Source organism: Ochotona princeps, chromosome 11 (genome assembly GCF_030435755.1).
Source record: "Ochotona princeps isolate mOchPri1 chromosome 11, mOchPri1.hap1, whole genome shotgun sequence".
In the NCBI taxonomy this organism is placed as follows: domain Eukaryota; kingdom Metazoa; phylum Chordata; class Mammalia; order Lagomorpha; family Ochotonidae; genus Ochotona; species Ochotona princeps.
The window spans coordinates 13,585,482-13,613,353 of NC_080842.1; the positions used below are offsets into that span (position 1 = coordinate 13,585,482).

General features: G+C 47.2%; 1 protein-coding gene across 3 annotated transcripts in view; it reads right to left on the minus strand.

The window, feature by feature from the left end:
• Positions 1-27,872, minus strand: part of RBPMS (RNA binding protein, mRNA processing factor) — a 168,259-nt gene that overhangs the window by 39,848 nt on the left and 100,539 nt on the right. For all 3 annotated transcript variants that reach the window (XM_004592693.3, XM_058669848.1, XM_004592692.2), the window contains exon 5: positions 16,489-16,639. In XM_004592693.3, coding sequence (XP_004592750.1) covers positions 16,489-16,639 — 151 coding nt within the window. The remainder of the gene's footprint in view (positions 1-16,488; positions 16,640-27,872) is intronic.

Consider the following 27,872-nt stretch of genomic DNA (forward strand, 5'->3'; position numbering starts at 1 on the left):
AAAGGGAATGAATAAACAACTGAAAAGTTAACAACTGTACCCTTCCCCATACACATATAATGGAAATAACCAGATACCAATCTCTTGAGCTGAAAATTTGCAATAAAAGGGAAATAATGAAGCATGCATCCCACTTTCTTAGGGGATGCTGGCAGCTGCAGGCAGAGGATTAGCCAATTGAGCCATCATCCAGCCCCAGGAATGACACAGTCTGAAACTCACCATTTTGCAGCTGCTACTGGATTACTAAGGAAAAGACCAATGAAGCATTGAAGGGAGGTTGGCAGCCAGCTTGCCATGGAGGGATTTCCCATTACCATCTGGACCCCGGGGATCCATTCTAGCACCAGCAAGTGTAGAGAAAGGCCCAAGTTGCTTACTCCATCAAAGGATGCCTTAGGAAAGACATACCACTTGTGGAGATGCATTCTCAGCCCAAAACCGCACACTCAAATTTAGCCCAATTTTTCTCACTGGATTAAGTCACTGAACTGACAGAATGACACAGGAACAAGTCAAAGGGTGCAAAAAGGAAGAATACAAACAGATGCAGAAGGAAGGCTTTTTCCCAGAAGGTTGAGAGTTTCTCAGCAAACCAAAGAGCCTCCAAAAAAAAGAGGAGGAGGAGAAAGAGACTGCATAGATTACAGCACACTTAAGACACACAAACAAATGCAACGCTTGGACCTCCCTGAGAGGCCACAGGCAAACAGGCCATTTAAAAGGCAACGGTGAAGCCTTGGTAAACTACCTACCATGAATACAGACCTCTGGGATTGACTGTTGCAGTGTCTATATGCTAGCTTCCTCAAACATAGATGATGAGCAAGGCAAAGGGTGAAACACGCCCCTCCCTGCCAAACAGAACTGAATCGCCAACCACAGAGATGCCCACCTCCTCCACAGCACGACTTTAAGAACCATTTCCTGGGCCCGGCGGCGTGGCCTAGCGGCTAAAGTCCTCGCCTTGAAAGCCCCGGGATCCCATATGGGCGCCGGTTCTAATCCCGGCAGCTCCATTTCCCATCCAGCTCCCTGCTTGTGGCCTGGGAAAGCAGTTGAGGACGGCCCAATGCATTGGGACACTGCACCCGCGTGGGAGACCCGGAAGAGGTTCCAGGTTCCCGGCTTCGGATCGGCACAGCAATAGCCGTTGTGGCTCACTTGGGGAGTGAGTCATCGGACGGAAGATCTTCCTCTCTGTCTCTCCTCTGTATATATCTGGCTGTAATAAAATGAATAAATCTTTAAAAAAAAAAAAAAGAACCATTTCCTTTGGTAAACTTGACAATCAGGCAGATTGGGTTGACAGATCACCGCCATCCCAGGTGAGTTCTGGGGCTCACGGAATGTATTCCCCAGCAACGCTCGCGATGCAAACACACCTCATCTTCTTCCTCCAAAATAGAAGAGGTTCTGAATACAGGCTTTCTGATTTAGCCAGACTCAGGCTTCTGGGAGGGACACACAGGTAGGCAGCATCTGTGGAGAAGTCCTTCCTGTGCTGACCAAGTGTGTGTATGTGTGTCTATGAGAACCAGGAAGTCCCTTATTCTCCATATCATTTTATCCATTCGTCACATGAAGGAAATTCTGCCTTACTCAGCTGTCATAGGGTATGGGCACCTGTCAAATGGCTCAGTGAAAGGACAACTTCAAAAAATCATACTTCTAGCCAACTGCCTAAAGCTAACATCCTGAAACCCACCACAGCCACATTAGGCACGGAAGCACAGCAGGGATGGGGCTGGTACCGTGGCTTAGTGGTGAAAGCCACTGCCGATGATACAGCCTCCCATACAGGTGCTGGTTTCAGTGCTAGCTACTCAACTTCCAATCCAGCTCCCTGCTCATGCACCTGGGAAAGCAGCAGAGGATGGTTCTAGTACTTGGGCCGCTGTACCCACATTGGGGACCTAAAAGGTGCACCTGGCTCCTGACCGGTCCAGCTCTGGCCATTACAGCCTTTTGGGGAGTGAGCCAGAGGATGGAAGATCTATCTTTCCCCCTGTCTCTCACTGTAACAGTGTTTTTCGAATTCATACATAAACCTAATTTTCAAAAAGTTCAACAGAGAACATCCAAGTCTGGCCACCACATTTCTTTCAGCATTGCGAGACCATGCATGAGCAGAAACAGGACACAGCAAACCTGTGCCTGGAACTCCCACCTTCAAAATCGAACATAACAAACGTATGTGGCTTCAAGTCAAAAGAAAGAAGTGATCAAACAGAGCCCCTCCTAAAGCCAGAAACAGCCTCCAGCTCCCACCAAAGAGCACAGAAAGCCGATATGCTCTCCTGTATGCTAAAGTATTCTGTTTGCTAATTCTGAAACTGTTTGTCTCAAGTGGCAAAGGCAGCATGCACATGAGATGTGTTCATAGTGGAGGGAAGAACTGGCGACGGTTTCCTCCATTCCCACTGGATCCCCCAGATTCAGCTTAACACCCGGGCCAGGTGGTGTCACTTTCTGTTTCTCTGCACTCTTCAGCTTCACTATGCCATGTGGTCTTTTGTGACTACTTTCCTTCTATACTTTGGCTTCTGATCCTTTTAAAGGGTACCACGTCAGATCCTCTGCAGTCTTTCTCATCTTCAGCTAAGGGGTTAACAGGTCCCCACCAGACAGGCCTCTTCCACATGCCTCCAGTAATCATCACCCTTGCAGACTTCAGTCCTTAGACTGCATTCCATCAGAGGCCCCCTCCCACTGCCACCAGTTAACACTGGGAGCAGCACTGATGGTGCCTCATTCAGCTTTTAATCTCTCATCTCCCTCAAATGTTTGCTAAACTCAAGACAGAAAATTAGAACAGGAACTCACCACAACTTCCTGTATAGCATTGTTAATGTTTGACCAGCTTGGTCTCCTTGACCTTCAGAGGGGTATTTAATGCAAATAGAGACAGGCACTCCCCCATCTTCAGCCACTAATTAACTTGCTCTGTGTACTGGGCAACACTGTGCCTTCTCATCTCCCAGCACAGCTAAGACACACACACAGTGCAGAATGAACAGGGTAGTGACAACGGAGCTGGGCTTGCAGCCATGGTCAGGCATGAGCATTGCACCCATGCCTGACCACTGTCTACCTCCTTTACTCTGCAGGTAACCACTGCTGTACCTTCCTTCAGGCACAGAGCCTGGGCAACATACCTGCCACTGTGGGGACCTGCTGCGCAGATGCCGATACACAGAAATGAAGCCTAGGGCTGAAAGTAAGATTAGCTGCCAATAAACAACCTGGAATGTACCATCCCACTCACAAACATCTCTGCGGATCTATGAAGCTAATCAACTCAGATTGGTAAAATGCTCAGCTCAGAGTAGCTAACAACTTTCTGCAATTTCTAAAACCCAAAGATACTATGTCAAATCAAGCTTTTTTAAATCAAAGAACACAAGGAAAAGCACATGTGTTTATTTTGTACAGCCCTGGGCACTTGGCCTAATGGTCACGTTGTCCTCAACGAACTCCGAGCCTTGCAGTAAAGCTCTGAATGACTAACACCAGACATACAACCTATTCCAAATCTCTCCCAGACATCTAACTTCAAATGGCATTAAGAGGAAAGGATTTTAAACTGTGTGGCTCACAACACCTTTACAACTGTAAGAGCCTTTAAGGACACCAAAGAACTTTCGTTTATGTGGGTTATGGCAATTATTATTCACCAAATTGAAAGTTAAAAATGCTTATGAATTCAGAGCAGGAGTTTGGCATACTGGTAAAGTCACCATTTGGGAAACTCATATCCCATTACCAGAGTGCTTGGTTCAAGTCCCTGCTGCTCTGCTTCCAATCCAGTTTGCTACTACTGCAGACCCTGGGAAGCAGGCAATGATGGCTCAAGTACATGGGTCTCTGCCACCCACATGGGAGACATGATTTTTTTTTTTTTAAGATTTATTTTTATTACAAAGTCAGATATACTGAGAGGAGGAGAGACAGAGAGGAAGTGGAGCTGCCGGGATTAGAACCAGCAGCCATATGGGATCAAGGCGAGGACCTTAGCCACTAGGCCACGCTGCCGAGCCCCGGGAGACATGATTTTGACCTGGCTCAGCCCAGGCTTTTAAGAGCATTTGGTGGAGTAAACTACATGAAGACCTCTCTCTCTCTGCCTTGCAAATAAAATGAAAATAAATGTTATAAAACAGTGTTTATTAATTCATTTAAAAAGTCCTATTATGCAGGGTAGCCAACTGGCTAAAGTCCTCGCCTTGTATGTGCTGGGATCCATATGGGTACCATATGGGTACCTGTTCATATCCCGGCTGCTCCACTTCCCATCCAGCTCCCTGCTTGTGGCCTGGGAAAGCAGTCAAGGAGGACCCTGCACCTGCGTGGGAGACCCGAAAGAAGCTCCTGGCTCTTGGCTTTGGATTGGCTCAGCTCTGGCCATTGCAGCCACTTGGGGAGTAAAGCAGAGGATGGATGCAAGATTTTTCTGTCTCTCCTCCTCTCCGTATATCTTAACAATAATAATAATAATTCTTCTTCAAAAAGTCCTATTATGTATGAATGTAAAGAGTAGGTATTTTAATGACAAATGAGACATCCTAAAACAAAAAAGATAAAACCTCTGATCTGTACCTTTGCAAATCTCTCTAGTAAGTGGCAATAGGTAACAACTGAATCCTTGTATCTGCTACTTTTTAACCGGTTCTCTGTTAACAGCATGCTGGTGTCACAACTGGCATCTTCACCTGCAATACCTAATGGCTGGCGCTTCCTCAGGCACTGCATCAAACCCAAATTGTACAAGTCTGCTCAGAAGCTGACTCATGCTAACAGACAAAAAGTTTTCCAAAAAAAATTTTTTTTTTTGCTTGGAAACCTCAAATCTTATTATTGGCAACAAATAAACTGCTACTTTGTACTCAAGAGAAAGTCTGTTAAATACTCAAGCCTGGATAACCACAGCCTACCAAACTATCAAGCAACAATGGCACAAGGCAGTGGCTCTCTCCACAACTACAGGAGGGCCTGACACACCCACCCTGCCGTCACACCAAATCGGTAACATACCAGAACTGAGACGGAAGAGGTTTTAACTTGCTCATCAAGAACATTCCTGGAAAAATTGGCCTATTTTGACTCCCAAACACAGACAAGGAAGCAGTAAAGGAATCCAATGATTACCACTGCATTTTTGCATCCTGCATTATGAGGCCAGTGTTTGTGCCCAACACTACAAGGTCAGAGAGCAAACTCTTCCCGTGAGAAAAGTTGAGCCATCCTATCCAAGGAAACCAGCTGTTTACTTGGGGATTACAAGTGGAGAGAGACAGCCAGGGGGAAGGAACAGGGCACCTGCCTGGGATACCCAAGCACAGAAAGAAAGGAAGAATGAGCAGGTGAGGCGGCCACGTGCCCTCAGAGAGTAACGCTTCTGCTGCGTGCTACTTCTGGACCAACTCGGTACAATACCCCTTCATTCCTTCTTTCACTTCTTTGCAGAGGAAGTGAACAGTCTGAGTTTACACAACACAGGTTAGGGCGGTTGTCTGCATTGCACCAGAATTATGGGATTTGCAGGAGATCTGAATTCTTAAGTCATCTGTTTATGGCTGATCCAAGGCTTGAAAAAGAGAAACACAGAGCCGTGCCATAGCCACATTAATTAAACATTATCCACTAAATCATGATGCAAATTATATCAATGGGATCAGCTGAATTGATCTAAACCGTGTTGCACTGGTTTTACTCTCACATAAAACAAGCTACATCTATAGTTGACCAGCTCCATTGCCTATTACTGCTACTGTTTTAAAAGGACTTATCTATTTATTTGAAAGACAGAGTGACAGACACACAGAAAGAGAAACGGAAATCTTTCACCTCCTGCTACACTCTCCAGATGGCAACAATGGCTGGGGCTGGGCCAGGTGGAAGTCAAACCTTTGGCTCATCTTCCACTACTAACCCTGCTGCATTAGCAGGAAGACGGTTAGGAAATGGAGCAGCTGGGACTTGAACTGGCACCCAACAGTGGCAGGGGCTTAATTTGTGCCTTAGCACCAGTACTTGCCTAATATTATTTTAACATATTGTTAAGCTATTAAAATTACAGAAATTAAGCAAACTCTAGAATAGTTAGTTTGCAGGACTGAAAGGAGGATTTCACTTGTTTTCTACACTGTTACAGTGAGACCCAGGTAAACACTAGCTTAGGTATCTAGCAATCCTTGCCTTTGCTGGTGTCTGAGTCCTGTTTTCATTTCTCAGAATGTCTGGGGGCCTTCAGACCTGGCTGTCTTATGCCTATGCAGTGTCAAGCACATGTCCCCAACTTCTGAGAACAAGTCCTCCCCTCAGATGCATGGGCTGAGGTGGGTGGGTGGCCAGAGAACGCCTCCCAAGCCGTTCCGCCATTGCAAGTCTAACCACATTGCCTGGAAAACCTGCACAGGGCTGAAGCTGCGTAGCTTCCCTTTGACCACGTCAGGGACAGAAACCTCCCTATAGCTGCAGTGGCCTCTGTCACGTTGGGTCAGCCAGCTGAGCACCACTGCAGGCACAGCAGCACACGGAAGTCCATCTCTCCTGTCCCTGCCTGTCTCCCAACTCCTGCTCTCTGCTCTCCACCACTTCCCCACTTCCCACAGCCCCAGCAGGGGCAGGACGTGTCCAGCCCACAGACAACCTGTGAAATCAAATTGGGTTGGGTTCTGTCAAAGTAACTACAGGTGGGACTTGGAACTCAATACATCTACAGCAGGTTTTTTTTTTTTTAAGATTTATTTACATTTTGTTGGAAAGGAGAATTACACGGAGCAGATAGTTTACTCCCCAAATGGCCGCGATGGCTACAGGTGAATTAATCCAAAGCCAGGAACCAGGAGCTTCTTCCAGGCCTTCCATGCAGGTGCAGTGTCGTAAGGTTTTGGGCCATCCTCTGCTACTTTCCCAGGCTCTAAGCAGGGAACGGAGTCAGAAGTGGAGCAGCTGGGACTCGAACTGGCACCTATATGTTATGTCAGTGCCCATAGGCAGAGGATTAACCAATTGAGCCATCATGCCATCTCTGGCAAGTTCATTTTTAACTTGGTTCCGCCTGCCCCCAGCCCTAACAGCTCTCTGTGGTCACTTTCTGTCACAACCTCTTCTTCCCACTTGAGCCCTTCCCATCAAAACCCCTTATTCCCAGGACTTAGGACACAAGCAAAAGGGTGTGAAAAATGACTGGTGATCTTTCCACCACCTCTTCCCCCTACCTGGGGAGATGTGGCAATGGTACCCTCCCACTCCGCCACCACACTTCTTCCAGGTGCCAGCAGAAGACCCTTCAGGGCAGGTTGATTCTTAAGTAACCACCTCTCACTCGCTTCCTCTCCACCCAGACAAATCTGACTGTCCTGTTCCTGCCTTGCCCAGAGCAAACAGAGGGAGGTTTCTGTTCCACACGCCACGACCAGGCTCAACACTCTCCATGCCCTCCTAGCAGTTCATCCTGCAGAAATTCTTCAGGGTGGCGCCTGGGACCCCCATGCGAAATACATACCACCTGCACTTTGCCTAAAAGAGACATCCTGTTCTCAGTATCCATTCTGCACAGAAGTGTTCACGTGGGGAGAAATGATGCCTACGCGGTATGGTTTCATGACCACAACCAAACTAAATCAAACAGTCGCACTACTGGGTGCCTTGACAGGCAAGCACAGGTGTACAGAGATGTTCCCAGGATACACAAAAGGCCCTTACTGGTGGTTATCTCTAGATGCAAGGGACACTGGTCACTTTCCACCTGTGGCCTCACTTTTTTTTTTTTTTAAGATTTATTTATTTTTATTGGAAAGTCAGATATACAGAGAGGAGGAGAGACAGAGAGGAAGATCTTCTGTCCGATGACTCACTCCCCAAGTGAGCCACAACGGCTATTGCTGTGCCGATCTGAAGCCGAGAACCAGGAACCTCCTCCAGGTCTCCCATGCAGGTGCAGGGTCCCAAGGCTTTGGGCCGTCCTCAGCTGCTTTCCCAGGCCACAAGCAGGGAGCTGGATGGGAAGTGGAGTCGCCGGGACTAGAACCGGCGCCCATATGGGACCCCGGGGCGCTCAAGGCGAGGACCTTAGCCGCTAGGCCACGCCGCCAGGCCCGTGGCCTCACTCTTTAAAAGTTGTATTGCATACCTGAAAGGCAGAGTTTATGTGGGGTGGAGGGAGACTGGGATAGGGAAAGAATGTGTGCATGATTCCATGTGCTGGATTGATCCCTAAAATGGCCACAAGGAAGCCAGGAGACTGGATCTTCATCCTGGTTTCCCAAGGAGTGGCCGGGACGCAATCTCTGTGGCTACTCTCCATGGCTCTCTCCATCGTATTAGCAGGGAGCAGGATCAGAAGAGAAGCAGACAAGACTCGAACCAGTGCTCCACTACAGAATGCTGGAATGGCAAGTGGCAGCTTCAATGCTGCACCACAACCTGCCAGATGCCACAGTCTGTCTTTCACAATAATAAAGTGGGTAGGACATAAGCGCTTCTGCAAAGGGCATTGAAAACACAATTTTAGAAGGCTCTGGAGAGAGTTCAGGGAAAGGAAGATACAGCCTGTTTCTCCACTGTGGACATCCAGATTGCAATCACGTGGTAATCACACCCACCTTCCGATTTATTCTCTTAAGGGGGACTAAATCATTTCTCTCTCTAAATCAGAGACCCAACTTTCTATCAGGTAATCCCTCATTCTTCAACTTCCTTCCTTCCTTTTTTAAATTGTAGGACCAGATCATGCTTTTAAATATGTATCTGAAAGGCAAATTAAGAGAGGTCAGAGCTAGGAGACAGGAACTCCATCTGGTCTCCCGTGTAGGTGGTAGGTATTGGGCCATTTTTTGTGGCCTGCCAGACATATAAGCATGAAGCTGCATTAGAAGTACCAGGGTTAGGGGTATGGGGCAGGGTGGGAGGATGGTCCAAGCCTCTAACTCTCCACTTGCAAGCACCAGGATCTATGTGGGTGCTGGTTTATGTCCCAGCAGCTCCACTTCCCATCCAGCTCCCTGCTTGTGGCCTGGGAGTGCAGTGGAGGACAGCCCCAAGGCCTTGGGACCCTGCAGTCACATGGGTGGCATTGAGGAGGCTTGGGGCTCCTGATGTAAGCAAGGCTCAGCTCCGGTCATTGTGGCCATTTGGGGAGTAACCAATGGATAGAAGATCTTTTTGTCTCTCCTTCTCTGTTTAGATTTGACTTTTTAATAAATAAATCTAAAAAAAGAAAAAAATTTTAGAAGCAGAGGTGGGACTTGATGTTCAAGCACCTCAACACAATCGGTGGGATAAGCACACAATGCCTGCCACAGAACCATGACCCTTAATCCAGCTTTAACATACAAAGCAAGAACAGCTTTTTACCGTTTCTCTCAAAACTAAAGGTAAAAAAATCGCTTGTCAATTCCTCATGAAGCTTTTGGGACTTACCTATTTATTCCCTTTATGCTAGTTTCACAGAAAGTATGTCTCCAGAATAGTGTACAAATGAGGCATTAGGGTCTCAAACCTCAAAAACCAGGGCCATATAACTTACTGCGCCTCTCACTTATGCTCATTCCTATTTGAACAACTTGAAACAACCCCAAAGTGAACTGATACATGTTCTCATCTTGGCTACTGGTGACACTTGTTATAGAACTAAAATACGTGAACAGTTGAAAGTCACCGGCTGTATGCCCCATTTATGGCAACTCAGATCACAACAGCAACAGTATGGAATTCACCCTGATGTCCACCAATTGATGACTGAATAAAAAAAATGAATTATGCATGTATGACGAAATATCACTCAGCCACCAAACGGGAATGACATTCTGGCATCTGCAACGAAGCAGATGCACCTGCACATGCCAGAATCAGTGAAACAAGCCAGACCCAGACAGGCAAAGAGTATGGATACAGAGAATATAAAAACTGTGTGGACACCATATCATTTGATGTTTATCATAAATATTGCTTTACTGACTATTTCATGTAAATGACAAAATACTCTTCCTTTTCCACATTAAAAAAGGTAAATGAAGGGGACTCGTGAGAACTCAGGGCAACAGTCATATATCACTCTTAATTTGGCTGCTAGCTATGGATGTGCTCAGAAGACAAAAACCTATTTATACGCACACTTACACATATTTCTTGGTATATATACTTGACACCATTAAAATGTCTACCTTTTTTAAAACAATGGGTCCCAGTTGTTCTTGAACTGTCAACCTCCAAAATTCACACCTTGATGATGTTAGCTTGCCTCAGGCATTGCATTACAGTCATGAAAAGTTGACAAATACAACTGGTCATTTCAATTTTCGAAGACTTTTTAAAAACAAATTGGAGAGAGGGACAAAGCAACTGCCACCTGCTAGTTCACTTCCCTAACTGTCTGTAAATATGGGGGGCTGGGCCAAAGCCAGGAGCCCAGAAGTCAATCTGGGTCTTCTGTGTGGCTGGCAGGGACCCAAGGACTCACCTTAGCACCTATCTCGGCGGGAAGCTGGAATTAGCTTTTGCATTAGCTAAGTGATGTCCTTGCAAGCTCACTGGCTAGCTCCTTCAAGGGCCTTTCTGGAGGCCAGGATCTTTTGAGACAGAAGGCAGAACACTCAACTGTGGACAGTGAGGGTCAACATCGGACAAGCGGGAAATTCCTGGCCTGTGGCAGGCAAACAAGGAAGTGGTGTGATTATTCACCAAAGGGGTATGTGCTCACCAGGTATTTGAGAGCACGGACCCAGTGGAGCATAATTTTTTGTTCAGAAGGGAGAAGAGGTACACAGAATGGGGGAAGGGAGAAGGGAGGGATGGAGTGGGAAGGGGGAAGCAGGGATGAAGTGGGAAGGGGGAACAGAGTGGGTTGTGCAGCAAGCGGAGATCTGTCTTACAATGCAGCGGTACACTGGCGAGGCTCAAACATAACCACATGTCAGAATCGCCCATGCAGCTTTGAAGACTCCAAGAGCCCAATTCGTGGCCCAGTCCCTGGCCCGGGATCAAAAGATTGGCCCCTTACAAAGTCAGGGTTGCTGGGGGTGGATGAGCTACAGGAATCCGGAACCCTGCAAACTTCTGGAGCCCTTTAGCAGATACTCTGCAACGTGAGAACTGCAAGCCAAGGATCTGTACCCGCTGAGGGGAGGCTCTGGGGAGTGCTGCTTATCTCCACCTTTAAGACCAAGTGCTGCCACAACAGGTGAACAAACTGATCGTTAGTGAAATGTGCATGATAACGAAACGCACCAACCTAGAAAGCCTAAACAGATATGCCCTACTGCATCACAATCGGTACACCCTCCCTCACACTTCCTGGGATTGAGACCAAATGTAAGCACACAGACAAATCCGCAGCGTCCTCCAAACATTTCACCAAACATTCCACGCTGAGTCTGCAGGAGCTAAACTTACAGACGCAGAAACATGGCAGGCCTCTCAGTTCTGAGGGAAAAAGGCACCCAAGCACCGGGTTAACAATCTTTGGGTGCTGGGTGTACTCTTCGCTAACTTTTGCACATCAGTCATCAAATCTCCCCAACTGGGTGGGCCTGATTCGACCGTGGCATTCTTATAGCAGAGAAATTAGACACACCCAGAGGTTAAGGACCAAAGTCAGGGAACTGGGAAATGACAAGTGGCGATTTAAACCCAGGTTCTCCCATCAGAAAGCCAGAGTGTTTTTAACAACGGAAATTTACGTCACCTACCTTCCAGAGGTTCGAAGGTTTTCTTTCTCCTCTCTCTGTGTGTCCTCAACATGACGTCTTTCCTGGAGTCACCCATACCTGGTGTCCGTTTTAGGTTTTACAGGGACATTCCTCATGCTAGATTAGGTCCCTGCACTAGCAGCCTCATTTGAACTTCACCTCTTAAAAATCCGATCTCCAGGGTCCCATGTGGTAGCATAGTGGCTACAGTCTGCGCCGTGCATGTGCTAGGATTCCATATGGGCAGCGGTTCATGTCCCAGCTGCTTCACTTTCCATCCAGCTCCCTGCTTGTGGCCCAAAAGCCTTGGGACCCTGCACCTGCATGGGAGACCCAGAGAAGGTTCCTGGCTTTGAAATTGGCTCAGCTCCAGCCATTGCAGTCACTTGGGGAGTGAACCAGCAGATGGAAGATCTTTCTGTCTCTCCTTTTCTGTAAATCTGCCTTACTAATAAAAATAAATAAATATTAACAAACAAACAAAAAAATCTGACCTCCAAACAGATAATCTAGTGGTACCTGGTTGGGATTTCAACATATGAGTTTTAGGGAACACAAGTCTATACTACTTGCTAAAGGAGTAAACTCAAATGTTCTAGGCCTTCCTCAATTTTTTTGATTGTCATACTGCTAATCAGATTAGAAAACTCAGGCCACAATATCTATCAGGGTTTCTGACACTTAGAATCCTCACATAATAGATGATAACATTTATATTGGGGAAGTGGTGACGCAGGCTATGGCATCTTACAGGCTAAGAGGCGGGGGCCAGCAGGGGGAATATGGGGGGTTCCCTTGCTGGATAGCTACTCCCACTGGACTGCATGAGCTGGGATGGGGGTAGACCAGACTAAGCACAGCTACAACACCTATGGGCCTCATGTGGACTAGATCAGGGAAAAGCCAGGCTGGAATGATTGTTCCTACTGGTGCAAACTACAGTTAGAGTGGGTGAGGGTTGTTTGGGCTTAGCTGCAGCATCAGCTGGCAGAAGCTGGCACTGGGGATTAATTCTGTCAAGTTAAACCACAGAGCCACCTGGAGAGTGCATAATCGGGAGTGGGAATGGCCTGAGAGGAAAATAGTGGGCTCCTCCCTCTTGGGTTACCACTCCCACAGGAGGGCATGAAAACTAGATCAGGGGCTGGGGTAGCTAGACAGAGAGGCACCGAACAACATCCACTGGGGTGCATAGTGGAGCTGGTTAGATGGAACTAGGCTTTAATACCCATTGACATGTATCAGAGCCAAATGGGATGTGGGACAGACTGGACTAGTCTGCTATACATACTGGCAAACCAGGGTAGGGGGGCGGGCCTGGTGGGGGTTATTGTGGGTTGCTCCGACTAGGCTGCAGTTCCCACTGGTTTGTGTGAGGGCCAAGTGTGTGCTGGGCAGAACCAGACTGGACTGCAACACCCATTGGTTCCAGTGGAAGACAGGGCTGAAAACAGAACCAACCCAGCAATTGAAACCACCAGCTGATCAGGGCAATGGATTGTGACGGGCCCTGTACTTGCTAGAACATACAAGAATCAGACAAAGTTTCTTTGGGGATCTCCCCAATTGAACTGCTGGACTCAGAACCCTAACCAAGAAAAGACACAGGACAGAACAAGTCAATCAACCACCTCAACTATATGTTGGCAGTGAAAAACTGGGCAAATGGAGACTCTATATGATGGACTATGTCAATCAGTGGATTTTTCAACGACCTCATTGTGCTTGAATGGCGAGACTGGCAGCAATTCATAACTGGAGAACTATCGAAACCATTTGAGCAAGACCTTCGGAGCATGCCCCACCTCAGGGACCTGGGGAGGGTGGGAGACTGGGTGGGGCTTCTCCCTTAAAATCTCCCTTTACCTCAGATATATGAAGGCAACAATATGGAAATAATAGTCTTACCCATTTTCCTGTAGTCCTTGAACCTTTCTACCCTAACTAACTATGTAAAGATTGTCAAAAATATAATTTAAAAAATGATGTTTACATAGTCAATCAGGGTAGGAAGGAACTAGGGTTAGGGAGAAGTGGGTGGGATCATTGTTTCCAAGTTTTCTATATCTTCTTCCCATTTCTGGGGACAGGGGAGAGATAAAGGCCTAAGCCATAGCCAACCTCCCTACCATCCCAGCACCCAAGCATGGAGAAAGACCACCTGATAACAACCTGGTCACAATGGCAAACCAAGATCTTAACCACCTTCTGCACCATTAAGGAGGTGTCTCCCTGGTCATTTCCCCACGTCTCTTACTAAAAGCTTTCTCAATTCCCTTCAAACTTCATAACATACAGAAGAGGTGAAGTTCAAATTAACCAAAATCTAGCTCAAATGGGCAGAAGGAACTATTGTCCAGGAACTACATCTCAATTTCCTTCATCCATTCTGCTACCTTGTAAACACACCTGGCTGTAGACCCACAGTGATGACACCTCAGAAGAGCAACACCTGTTTCACATAATAGGACTGAAGGCTTTACAAAAATGGCACTGCACCGTACACATACCTAGGACAAGGCATGCTTCCAAGCTGTTTCATCGCCAATGAAGCCCAATGATATGGCTGTGCTAGGTCTCTACACAGTCACCTGATGAAAACTTTATTTGCAATTTACAGGCGAGCACAGCAAGGCTAGACGTGTCTCCCTCAAGGTGGAAGTTTGCGAATGACCCACAGAGCCAGAAGCCACCCTGCTATCTCTTTTGGCCTCCCCACAAGAGGCTACCATGTTCCTGGCACTCTCACCTTTGTGCATGGCACAGAGCAGGTGCCAGGTAGAAGCAGCAGGATGATCTGGGAGACACTTAGCTGTAGAACTCCTTTGTTATGGTGCCGAGCCACCCTGGCACCTGAAGAGCATCCACTCCCAGGGCCAAGTGCAGTGACGGCATCCGTGGGGCTTCCTGCCTTCTCCAGCGTCTTGCACCCTGGCTGTTCACTGAAGATCAGCGGGGGTTTACTGAGAGTTCAAGATCAGTCAGATCACACAACATTCCTCCTTTTGTGACAGCAGACAGTGCTCCTCAGTCACTGCCAGATGAGGGACATCAGCAAGAAGGGGTGAGTGGCAGTGTAAGAACTCTGGTGGGCCTGGCACACATACTGGCAGGGCAGGTAAAGTTGTTGCCTCTGGTGCCGGGATCCCATATGGACACCAGTTCAAGTCCTGGCTGCTCTACCTTCGATCCAGATCTTTGCTCAGATGCCCAGCAAAGCTGTGGGAGGTCCTAGCCCACTAGGACCCTTTCTGAAGGGATGTGGGAGTCCTGGATGAAGTTCCTGGCTCCTGGCTTCAGATGAGCTCAGCTCTGGTGATTACAGTCATTTGCAGAGTGAGCCAGCAGATTTCAAATGTCCCCGTCACTCTAACGCGGCATTTCAAGGATATCTTCATTTGTATGTATACATATATCATTTCTTTTCCTACTCCCTTTCCTTTCCTTTCCTTTCTCCTTTCCTTTCCTTTCTTTTCCTTCTTTTCAAAAACAAAAACAAACCCCTCCTTCCCTTGTGGCCTTCCTTCCAAGTTTTTTCAATTCCAGAATCCCATGCTTCAATCAGAGTCCCCACCTGCAAGGTGTCTAAACTAACCACCTTGGGTACCAAACACGGGCACCGCACATCCGGACTTGCCAATCAAGACCCATCACAGTGCTAGCTTGCAGTGTACTTCCAGCAAAACCACTCATCTATGCCTGTGACAGGAAATTTCACAATTCCCAGGAGGAAGGGAAGACAGCTAGTAAGGAAGCTCTGAGTGACCGCCCCTACCCCCACCCCCACCACATCATCAAATGGAGGAGGACTGTAATCACAGAGATCAGGAGGGAGACCCCGAAAGACAAGACCGAAATACTGCGACCAACTACATGCCACTCGGGCTTCCCAGGATGCCCCGCTCCACTGACCACTCAGGGCTGAGGGGGCAAATGAAGAGCTCCTTGATCAGTGATTCCAAGGCCAACGCTGAGGTCTGCACACTTAGCTGAAGCAGCTCATTCAGGTTTGGCATTTCAGCCGATTAACTTAAAACAGGAAGCCCTGAATTTCTGTAAAGCTTTGCTAAGTGTTTGTTTACCAGGATTGATTGTTCAACTGTATGCATTCTTTGTGCATGATTACTTTTCCCTTGAGAGTTATAGCTAAACTGTTCTCAAAAACAGCACTTTGAGACTGACACTTTCACTCCTCCCATAACCCGTATTGATTTGGAAGGCAAAACAACAGCGAAATCTTCTGCCTGTTGGTGCCCTCCCCAGATGCACACAGTGCATGTCAGGGATCCAAGCACTTGGGCCATCTTCCATTGCTTTCTCAAGTGCATGAGCAGGGAGCTGGATTGAAAGTGGAGCAGCTGGGATTCGAACCAGCACTGCTATTGGATGCCAGTGCTGCAGGCTGTGGCCTTATCCACCGTGCCAACGAGTCAGCCCTGCCTCTTTCACTTTCAGTCACATACTTTTCCAAACACACATAACTGATGCCTCTGAGCAAAGGGAGGAAAGTAAAGCCTGAGAACCAGAGTAAAGGACTCATCTATTGTAAAGCCAACAGAGGCTATGCACAGCGCTTGGCGTCACACCCAGGAAGCCTACCACCCAGTGAGAGGCAAGTTCTGGCTTCTGTCCCAGCTGAACCAGGAGGAAGCAGCAGCTTCTTCATGGAGTGGAAATGGAGACACGCTTAGCGGCCAGCTCCCAGCCCATGCTGTCATCTCACTTCCAGTCCGGAACAGCCCTGGTTTCTCCCAGTTCTCCGCCCCTGCCCGGAAATCGCAGAGGAATGACTTACATGGCTCTCTGGCAATGAACTGAGGTACAGTGTTGGGCACGGGAGCACTGGGGTTTGGCGTCCCTACGAGTTTGTTCTTGGCCATCTTCGTGTTTGCCTTTGCAAACTCTAGTCGTAGTGTTTGCGGTATTTCAGGGTCGAAGCGGATGCCCTTTGGAAGAAAGAACAAAATGCAAGATGTGACTGTGATGCTTTCATTTCCTCCGCACTGAGCTGGAATGGCAACAGAATAAACACACCCAGATATTCTGGCCTGTCAGTGAAAAAAAAGGAGGTCACCAAGCGCCCTCATTCTCACTACAGTCAGGGAAAATCCACAACACATTACGCCCATGAAAACCAAGGGGCTTTAGCTTACTTCACTGCAAACTAATGAGGGCGATTTTCAAAACTAACTCTTATTCTTAGGGGTGTGTTGGGGGTGGTTTGGACCTTTCTGGTTCAACTTTCAAATTCCGGGCCAGCAAATTCCTAGCACTAGAAACTTGAAATATTCAGATCAAATGGCCACCAATGAGAATGAAAATTGTGACTGGGATACAAAGAACATAAAACACTTGGCATCACTGGAGCCTGACACCAGAAATCCCAGGAGGCCTTGAGCTACGCCCAGCGCCGTAACACGGCAACCTGTGCCATCGTCCATGTGGTGAGTCTTACTCCCCATGCATAGAGAACCAGCTTCCACCCGCCCAGCTTCCCAATCACAGTTCATTGTAAAGGTAACCTAAGCACCAAGTGTTTGGCGGGAGACAGAAATTAACCAGCTTGAAGATTTCAGTGTAACCAATATTCTTTCATTCCAGTTAGCTTGTGAATGTTAGGAAAACTAAACTCCTTGATTCCGTCAAGTTCTGACTTTGATTACAATTGGCTTGCTAGCTACATAGAGAAACAAGGATTATACAGGCCAAAGAACAAGGTCAATTACCCTCGATCCTATTCTTGCAGTTCACATAAAACATAATTAATCACTAGCACTGTCGAGGACAAGATTTGGTTGCAGCACGTCAAGCCCTCTGCTGCCTGTGTTGCTGGCATCTCTTGTCAGATCACAGTTCAAGTCCCAGCTGCCTGATCCAGCTCCTTGCTATTGCCCATGGGAAAGCAGGACAGTGTAGGCCCTTGGGTCCCCGTCACCCATGAGGGAGATTCAGATGGGAGTTCCAAGTTTCTAGACACTGCCTTGGCCCAGACCTGACTGTTGTGACCACACAGGGGAGTGAACCAATAGATGAATGGTCTCTGCCTTTGAACTTCACAGGCTGAGCATGTGAGAGGCTGTGAATGGATGCTAAGAGCAATGAGAAAGCAGTCAGAGGTGAGGAAGGCAAGGCAAGAGAAGGGCTGCCCAGCCTCTCTCCGGGTGCCTGATTCATGCCTCCAGAGATGGAACCACAGAAGAGTGCACTTGCTTGGGGGAACACAAGAGGAAATGTTTCGAGGAGATGCTGGGGAAGCCCTGCCGCCTTCTCCACACAGACGTTTCGCAGGGAGGAGACAGAGCTGGCCTAGGATGCAGCGGCAGCAGTCCCTGCCCACGGCCACGGATGGGCACCTCCTCATGCGGAGCCCTCTTCCTAATAAGGAGCTGGGAGCTGTACCGAGCAGCCCCTGGCCATCACCTCGAGGTCCTCCGGGGAAAGGCTTGTGCCTGCGCTCCATTCTCCGACCCACAGAGGCCTCGGTGGCATGCAACTCCACCTGCCGGCTGGGGAATACACCACTTTCCAAGACCAGGACCCACCTGTCCGGCAGCTGCGCATCCAGGAGCCTGGCTGTGGTCCCCCAGAACACCCAGCCTCACCCAGTAAGGTCACAAGTCTGCCATGCCACAACCTATTTGAAGCTCCACACCCAAGCTCCCCTCCTACAGAATCCGGGTTGACGGGTTGCATCCACAAACAAGCTGAACCGAACCCCCAACTCCCCTTCTTACACCCCTCATCTTCTTTGAGCTAAAATAACATCAACTTTATTTTCCAAAGCAAGGATCCAGCATCCCTGTTTTAACAAAGAAGAAGAAAAGAAAACAAAACAAAACAAAAAAAACCCTCAGAAGTTAAAATGACCTAATTTGTTTGGCAGCTTATTCATAGGCAGAGGCTTAGATTGCAAGCCACATTCCTCTAGCATCTTTAACAGCAATACCATATTTGGTAATCAATATCCTGAGCAGCTAAGTTTCAGTCCACAGAGATTAGTGAAGCCAAAAACAGTTTAAATGTTAAAGGAGGAGGAGGTGGGGGAAGAAGAAGAGAGAGCAGTTACATGGGAAGGGAGAACACCAGAAAGAAAATCAGAGAGAGAGATGAATAAGAGATTGGAAACAGTCAGGTGCGGGGTATGCCTTGTGCTTTTAATTAAAGCCTAAAAAGATGCTTCTCTGGCTACACCGTGTTCACGTGAAATGTTGTCAGGATATGAGTACCAAGCGAAAGCCTGGCACCGTTGGTCCCTCTCACAGAGAAGAGCCTTCCTCTTGCAAGTGTCGCACTGACACGGAGGAGAAGGGCCCTTTCCGCATATCAAGACAACGTTCATTCGAGGAGAGTCAGGTTTTTGTTAGCTAGCAACACTGACTGTCAACAGCATCAAGCCAACTCAGGCTCTGCGCTCCCCACCTGGGGCAAATACTTGGAGGGGAAGGTTCGAGAGTTTAGGGCTGGCTGGCTGCTGGGAGAGCAGTTCAACAGGTGGCAGTGCAGGAAAGGTCTCAGCAAGTTTGTGTGGGACAGGATAGGGAGGTGTATGCTGCAGGTGAGAGGCAAGGGCCAGGAGAAGGCCACCGCACAGGCAGGGGTGAGGAAAGGCCTTGAAGGGCCCAGGGGTGGGCTGTCTGGCTGCACCGAGAGCCCCTGGGAGACCTGCTCAAGGATGGTTGGAACCACCCTCCAAAATGCAGCTTGAAGAACCTGCAGTTCTCACAAGTTTCCAGGCAATGCTGATGCTGCCTGGGCAGGGGCCACAAGGAGGGAGCCCTGTTACTGGCAGATTAGCAGTATGGGCATTAGGAAGGAGGAACTTAGAGCTGTTGGGGTGGGGCTTTCATCCTGCTGGTCCTTCGAGAGGCAGGGCATGGGGGTGTTCATGCTACATGCCTACCCGTTTCATCAGTTACTTTGTGTGGGCCAGAAGCCACTCAAAGTGATGACACATGTTTTCTCCTCTGGGAGAATCAACCTTGACCGTCCAGAGAAAACAGGGATGGTCAGTGCTTAGTCAACTTCTTCCCACCCAGCTTCCCGCGAGGGAGAAGGCCTCCAAGCACCCATCACTGGGCTCATCAGAGCACCCTGCTGGCTACTGGAATCTTCTGTCTTGGGTACAAGTCTGCCAGCTAGCTCAGGGTCTTTACAAATGGCCAGCCCATCAGTCTTGGACAATGAGTTTCAGGGGCAACAGAATCATTCATTTACAGGGTGAAAAAATGGTGGAAAATGAGGCAGATCTATGCATATTTACTTAAAAAACCATAATGCTCATGCCTATACCAGGGTTCTTTTTTAATTTAACCATGTGTCATAGCACGGATAGGACAGGTACAGTTCCCTAAGTCTAGAAAATATAAAAGGTCATCTCGACGCACCCAATGTGTTAATGGTGATGACCTTGATGAGGGGAAAGGGGACACAGCAAGCACACATCTCTACAATTTTGCCTGAAATTTTTACGATTACATATAATTTTAATAATCTCTTATGTATTAACTTGAAAGTAGAGTGACACAGTATGAAAGAGAGAGAGAGAATCTCCCATCTGTTGGTTCACTACTCAGATGGCCACAACAGCTGAGGCTGGGCTGGCCACAGAGAGGAGCCTGGAACTGTCTGCGCCTTCCATCTGGATGGCAAAGTACTTGAGCTATCACCAGACGCCTCCCATGAGGCACCTTAGTAGGAAGGTGGATCAGAAGTGGATTGATTTGGGCTGGTGCAGTAGCTCAACAGGCTAATCCTCCACCTGTGAGGGCTGGCATGCCCTATGGGCACTGGTTCATGTGCCGGATGTTCTACTTCCCATCCAGCTCCCTGCTTGTGGCCTTGAAAAGCAACGGAGGACAGCCCAAGGCCTTGGGATCCTGCACCTGCATGGGACACCAGAAACAAGCTCCTAGCTGTGGTCAATGGGGCCACTTGGGGAATGAACCGTTGGATGGAGGATCTTTCTCTCTGTCTCTCCTTCTCTCTGTATATCTGCCTTTCCAGTAAGAGGGAAAGAAAAACCTTAAAAACAAAACAAAACCTGGGGAGTGGAGACTATCCTAGACATTTACATATGGGAAGTTGGTGTCCCATTAGTGACTTAACCCTCTGTACCACAGCACCCCCTTTACTTCCTAAAGTCCTAATTGATGCCAATAGAGATTAAAAGTTAGAACAAAAATGATTTTCTACGGAGAGGTAGCAAGCAAGACCAGTGGTAGAAAAGATACCCCAGCAGCCAGCCAGCTGTGTTTGTCTTTTGGCAATAACATCAAAGGTACAGACAAGTTGCAGGCTCTTTCTATTACACATACAGAGCTGCCTGCCCTTGTAACTCGTGGTGGTCGATCATAAGGATGCTGCCTCCTTACCCTCTTCTTCAGCTGGCTTCCCCAAATCCAGGACATCTCTGTGTATTCCTGTTCTATGATCCAACCCAGAATCACACACAGCATTACAGTTGCCACATCTGGTTAGTCTCCTTTAATGTGGAAAATTTTTTTTAGTCCTTGTCTTTTGTGACCCTGGCATTTGAGAAGAGTACAGGCTATTTATTCCTCAGAATGTCCCTCAATTTGATTCTATCTAAGGTTAGGCATTTTTGGCAGGAATATTACAGCAGAAATTCTGTGTTCTGTTTGGCATGTCCTATTGGAAGGCACACATGACTTCTGTCCTCTGACTAGCGACAAATTTTCATTTTCAAACCAGCATGTGTTATCACAGAGGACTCTTTAAGATGATGTGAACTAGGGCCTGGCATGGAAACCTCACCTTGTATGCATCGGGATCCCATATGGGTGCCAGTTCATGTCCCAGCTGCCCTGCTTGTGCCCTGGGAAAACAGGAGAGGACTGCCCAAAGCCTTGGGACTCTGCACCTGTGTGGGAGACCCAGAAGCAGCCCCTGGCTTTGGATCAGCTCAGCTCTGGCTGTTGGGGCCAACTGGGGAGTGAACTAGTGGATGGAAAATCTTTCTTTGTCTCCTTTCTCTCTGTAAATCTGCCTTTCCAATAAAAGTAAGTAAATCTTTAAAAAAAGATGATATGAATACCTTCTCATCAAATCTACTCTTCTTGACACACATGAATGATTCTCATTATCACAGCTGCAACATGGTCCCCAGAGCATCCCTCTTACATACATCACTCTTCTACTTCGTGGAAAAGCTTTCACTTCTCCCCTGCTCGCTTACTCATTGATTATTCATACACATCAGTCTTGCGATTTATAATTCAGTACTATCATTACTGTCAGCTCGCCTTATCCCTGATTTCCAAATCCATGGATCCAACCAACTGCACTGAGAAAATTAAACCACTGCACCTACAGGGAACAAGTACATTCTTTTCTTCTCCTTATGACCTAATCACAATGATTTACACTGTGGTAGGTATTACTGTGAATGCTCGAAAAATGATATAAAATATATGCAAGGAGGAGGTGGCTGACCCTCATGGTTGGGACTACAGCTCACATCCGGGTGCCTGGGCTCAAGTCCCAGTTCCCTCCTGTTTCAGTTTCTTGCCTGTGTAGATGCTGGGGAGGCAATGGCGACAGTTCAAGGTTTGTGCCACCCATTGGCGGACCTGTAGTGACTTAGTACCCCCCAAGTTGTAGGAATCTCAGGAAAGTACCAGTGCATTGGAGCTTTCTGTCTCTCTCAAGTAAATGAAGGACACAGTAGGATGTGCAATGCAAACATCACACACCTTTTTACATCACGGGACCCTCAGGGACCCTAGAAAGGATCCCCCACAGGGCAGAAGGACAAGTGCACTCTGGTGTTCAGACTGTATCATAGAGACTATGCACATACAGGTACATACAAATGCTCAAATTCCTATTTATTTCTCTGGATCATTTAGGTATAATGTATTTAGATACTGAAGTTCACACTGATAGTACCTATTCCAGGCCACAGCCAATGGCTGGTGTGTAGCTTCTTAGGTTATCTTAGATGCTACAAATTGCCAAACTCTCATTGTCCACTACATTAATTTAACCTGCAGAATAGAAGAACGCAATTAAATAGTTTCATATTTGTTAGCCAACACCATTACACAAAATATACATAGTAACTGAAATTCAATACGTCCTTATAGTTCTTGTCACTAGAATAAAGATGAGCCAAAATGAATAGTGGAGAATTTGGGGGGTTCCTTCCCCCCATTCCTCCTCTCAGGGACTGTGTTATTCATTTGAAGTACAGTTTGAGTCACTGATTTCTTCGTATTCAGTTTTGGGTCTCTCACTATCTTGCAGTTTCAATTTTATCTATTACATAGTATCCAGTGAAAAGGTTTCATCATTTCTAACGTGTTTCCATCACCCCATTCACCAATCTGTCTACGCCCATTCACCAATCTGTCTACCCATTTGTTAGCATATTTTAGTGTGGACACAAACACTGAAGAATAGCTATCTGAAATCCTCCCTCTTCCCCCACTTGCTTTGACTTTCTGAAATACTGCTGCTCTTCAAGGATGATTCTAAATAACTGAAGGCTTTTAGTAACATTTATTATAGCTATTTTGAAATTTCATTTAACTTTTCATGGATATGTGGAAACTTAAAAATGAAGATGGTAGGGGCCTGGCACAGCAGCCTAGAGGTTGGAGTTCTCGCCTTGCATGCACTGGGATCCCATATGGGTTCCAGTTCTAATCCCGGTGGCCCCGTTTTCATCCAGCTCCCAGCTCCCTGCTTGTGGCCTGGGAAAGCAGTCAAGGATAGCTCAAAGCCTTGGGACCCTGTACCCGCTTGGGAGTTCCAGAGAAAGCTTCCGACTCCCTGCTTTGGACCAGTTCTGCTCTGGCCATTGCTGCCACTTGGGAAGTGAATCAACAGACGCAAGATCTTCCTATCTGTCTCTCTGTATGTCTGACTTCCCAATTAAATAAATCTTAAAAAAAAAATGAAGATGGTAAAAAGAAGTGGAGCTACACATGCTGTACAGAACCCCACTACAAAACAAAGTCAGGTGAACTCCTATGCTGGAGCTGGGATGCACACTCCCCAGGCTGGGTGGTTTGGTGCCTCCCTCATCCTGGTGAACTGGTAGTTTGACAGTCTCAACATGGGCAAACGCCAACCTCAAGGCACACTGCTCCGTGAGGCGAAAGCACATGATAGACACATCTTTTCTCCTTGACAGTAGAGTTTCACTTTACTGTCCATGGGCTCAGCTCTCTTTTGAAACACAGCCGTGTCATTTCCTTCTTCCAGTGAGACAGAAGGCCATCTCCTAGTGAAAAGGCCCTGAGTGTCACTCAGCCCACTCAGACCTGGTGACCAAGCGGATCTAGTACACGCATACCGAACTAGGTGACAGCATCATAGGTTTTTTTTCCCTTCAGGAGAATAAAAATAGTCAAGCAGCAGCAATACCCTAAGAGGCCACCTAGCAGGTTGCCAAGAATTTCCTGGTTGTCTTCCTTCATGGCTAACCTCATAGGAAAATCTACTTCAGCTTGAAGGAACGCACAGGCCTAGTCACTCCAGCCCAACCAGCTGTTCACAACGCAAAGGAGAAACAAACGTGAAGCCTGAAGCCTTCAACCAGCTCGCTCTGACCTCCTAATACCCAAGGACACAGCTCCATCATCAGAAAGTAGCCAGGTCACAACCGTACGGCAAGCCACCTGCCTTTGTGATCACCTGCTTAGCTCTTCCCCAGTTCTCAATCTACTGATCACTATAAAGGTGTGATGACCTCAACAGAATTCCTCATGCCAAGGTCAGACATGGCCTAGGTCATCAGAGATGACCTTGTTTTATCTGACCCTTTCCCACCCCTACCTTATCTCTGTTTCTGGTTGTTAGCTATCTATTCGGCCTTTCCCAAGCAGATTCCTCTGTAAATACACAGAATTCCCTCACAATCTCTCCATCTCGGATCTCCACCATGTGGGAGCTGAGCTATAATTGAGCCTGTGTCACAAGTTTTTTTAACCTCCCCCCGCCTTTTTTTACAGCAAGGCCTAGCAAGTGGGACACCACTGTAGGGTTTGGGGTTACTGCAGGTCGGCGAGTTTTTTTCCCACTCCTCTAAACTACCAAGAATCAATGGAGAGAGCTAACCAAACACCGCCTATTACCATTAGCTGTGGGGCATCCTCACGAAGGCATGTAAGGGCAGAAGCAACCCAACTGCCAGGGGTCCTGAAGAGGATGATCTGCTTACTGGAATGCATGGGTGAGAGAGTGGGCAGCTCTGCAAGACACTTCTGCTCAAGTGCTCAGATGTAAACTCAACGGCTCTTGAGTCAAAAGCCACCTGAATCTCTAAGCAACCATTTCCCACAAGAAACACACAGCACTGGGCCTGGCGGCGTGGCCTAGCGGCTAAAGTCGTCGCCTTGAACGCCCGGGGATCCCATATGGGCGCCGGTTCTAGGTTCTAATCGCGGCAGCTCCACTTCCCATCCAGCTCCCTGCTTGTGGCCTGGGAAAGCAGTTGAGGACGGCCCAAAGCACTGGGACCCTGCACCCGCGTGGGAGACCTGGAAGAGGTTCCTGGTTCCTGCCTTCGGATCGGCGGGCACCGGCCCGTTGCGGCTCACTTGGGGAGTGAATCATCGGGCGGAAGATCTTCCTCTCTTTCTCTCCTCCTCTCTGTATATCTGACTTTGTAATAAAAATAAATCTTTAAAAAAAAAAGAAAAAAAAGAAACACACAGTACTCCAATACCGTTTCCCTCCCTTATGGCTGACCAAGATGGGTCACCAACACGTTAGCTGAGAAAATGGCTTCTATCACCCAGTCTTCACGAGTGTTAAACTGCAAAACCTGGCAGCCCAAGCTGTAGATGAAGAAATACTAGAACGTCTCAAAAATTTGAGTCCTTCACCACTAAGCAATCAAATACCGAGGTCTATTTTATCTAGGAACGACACTCATAATGAGCTGCTTTAATGTTAGCTGGAAAAGCAATGGTGTATTTACAAAGCTGATGAACGATGGCAGGAGATTACAGATCCTTTAAATTACAACTCCGAAATACAGTTCACACACAATAATACACACCCTTTCTAAAACAGCACCTTCCAATGCTTCCTAGTATCATCACAGAATTGTGCAACAACATTTTAAGTTGAAATCTTCTCAAAATGAAACTTACTCTCACTGGTAGTTCCTCCCCGTCTCTCTATCCTTCTCCCTTTTAATCACTAACTCACATTTAATCTGAATTTCTTTACATATTCTGGGGATTAAATAAAAATGAAATCATACAACACAAGGCCTTTTGTGACAAGCGTCCTTTACCTAATATGTTAAAAAGATTTATTTTTATTGGAAAGGCAGACTTATAGAGAGAACAAACAGTGAAAGATCTTTCATCCAATGCTGGTTCACTCTCCAAATGGTCACAATGGCTGGAGCTGAGCCAAGTCAGAGCCAGGAGCCAGGAGCCTCTTCCAGGTCTTCCATGCTGGTGCAGGGTCCCAAGGTTTTGAGCCGTCCTCGACTGCTTTCCCAGGCCACAAGCAGGGAGCTGGATGGCAAGTGGGGCCACCGGGATTAGAACTGGTGCCCACAAGGCAAGAAATTTAGCCACTAGGCTACTGCACTAGGCCCAGGTTTTTTTTTAAGTTGGTATGAATGTCACATATAAGCTTTTGTGTGCATATATGTTGTCAATTTTCAGAATTGGAACTGCTGGATCCTAAGGTATTTAATGCCACTTGTGTGGCGGAATGGGGGTGGGGATAGAAATGTGCTTAATTTCTTAAGCAGCTGTATCATTTCATTCCTAATACTAATATACGAGAAGTTCACTTTCGCCAAATCTTTGTCATGCACTTATTCTTTTCTGTTATTTTTATTTTAGCCACCCTAATGGGTGTGAAGTGATATCTTGTTGTGGCTTTTCTTTACAACTCTGGCTGCTCTTCAATTCTGAAACATTTTGTAAAGAGGACCAAGCATGTGGAGACAGAACCAACCCAGCAATTGCAACTACCAGTGTGTATGTAGGCTGTTTTGGGTGAAAGACTGTGCCCAGCCCTATATTGGCAAACACACACAAGAATCAGGTCTGGGATGGCCTCAGATGAGGTTTCTTGGGCAATTCTCTACCAACTCAACTGCGGGATTCAGAACCTCAACCATGGAGAGAATTGCAGGTTCCATGGGCTGACTGTGGAGTGCAAGTGTCAGAGCTGGGCCTCCTCAGTGGCTCAGACAGAGCACAGGACAGCATATCCAAATGTACATGGAGAATATGGCAGTACATCGGAGCAGAGGACAGAACAAACTGATCAACTACCCCAGCCAATCATTGGCAGTGAAGACGCAGACACTAAAGTGGACCATAGCAGCCAGCGGATTTGGGAGAGATCTCATTGTGATTGGAGTGGCGGGATCGCAAGCAATTCAGGACTGCTGAACTATCAAAACCTCTTGAGAAATTCATGGTGTTATAAATTTCTATTTTTCTTCCTGTTGTTGATTTTGTATTGTGGCTTTTCACTTAAGAGGGATGTGTGGCGACTGTGTAATGGAGACTATCATGTCCGGATGTGAGGACACAGTGCAGTGTGCATCTCTACTTCCAGGTCAAAGATGGACTCCTAATGAAACTATTAGCTGTATCTTGACAATGGGAGGCTGGGCTTTCTGCCACTGTCCATGCCCGCAATGATGGACATGTGACTGTTTATGAAGAGCTATACTATAGTAATAATATAAGGGAATTTGGTGGACAGGGAGGGGATTTGAGGATGAGGCAGAAGAAATGATAGATAGATAGACAGACAGACAGACAGACCAAGCATGAAAGCCTTCTGCTGTCCTTAAAGAGCATTTTGGTTACAAAAAAGGGGACTATCAAGGGATGGCTAATCTCTCAGCAATACAGAAGGAAACAAGGTTGAAAGAACTGATATGCCTTTCAACAGTTAAAAAAAATAAAGATGCTAGTTAGACATAAGTAGCTCCCTGAAAATTACTGGAAGACATGTCATTTCCATCAGGAATCAGGAATATTCTGAGGACTCGCAGGAACTGAAATACATCTGCAGGTTTCTGAGTACTGGCCCTCATGAAACAGATTAGAAACAGACACTAAGCAAGGTATACTCAAGTTTCCCCCACGCCTGCTCCTGGGTCTGGGAAAACAATTGTTCCATTCAGCCTGAGCCTTCAAGGACTCCGTGGTGCGCAGAGTACACAAA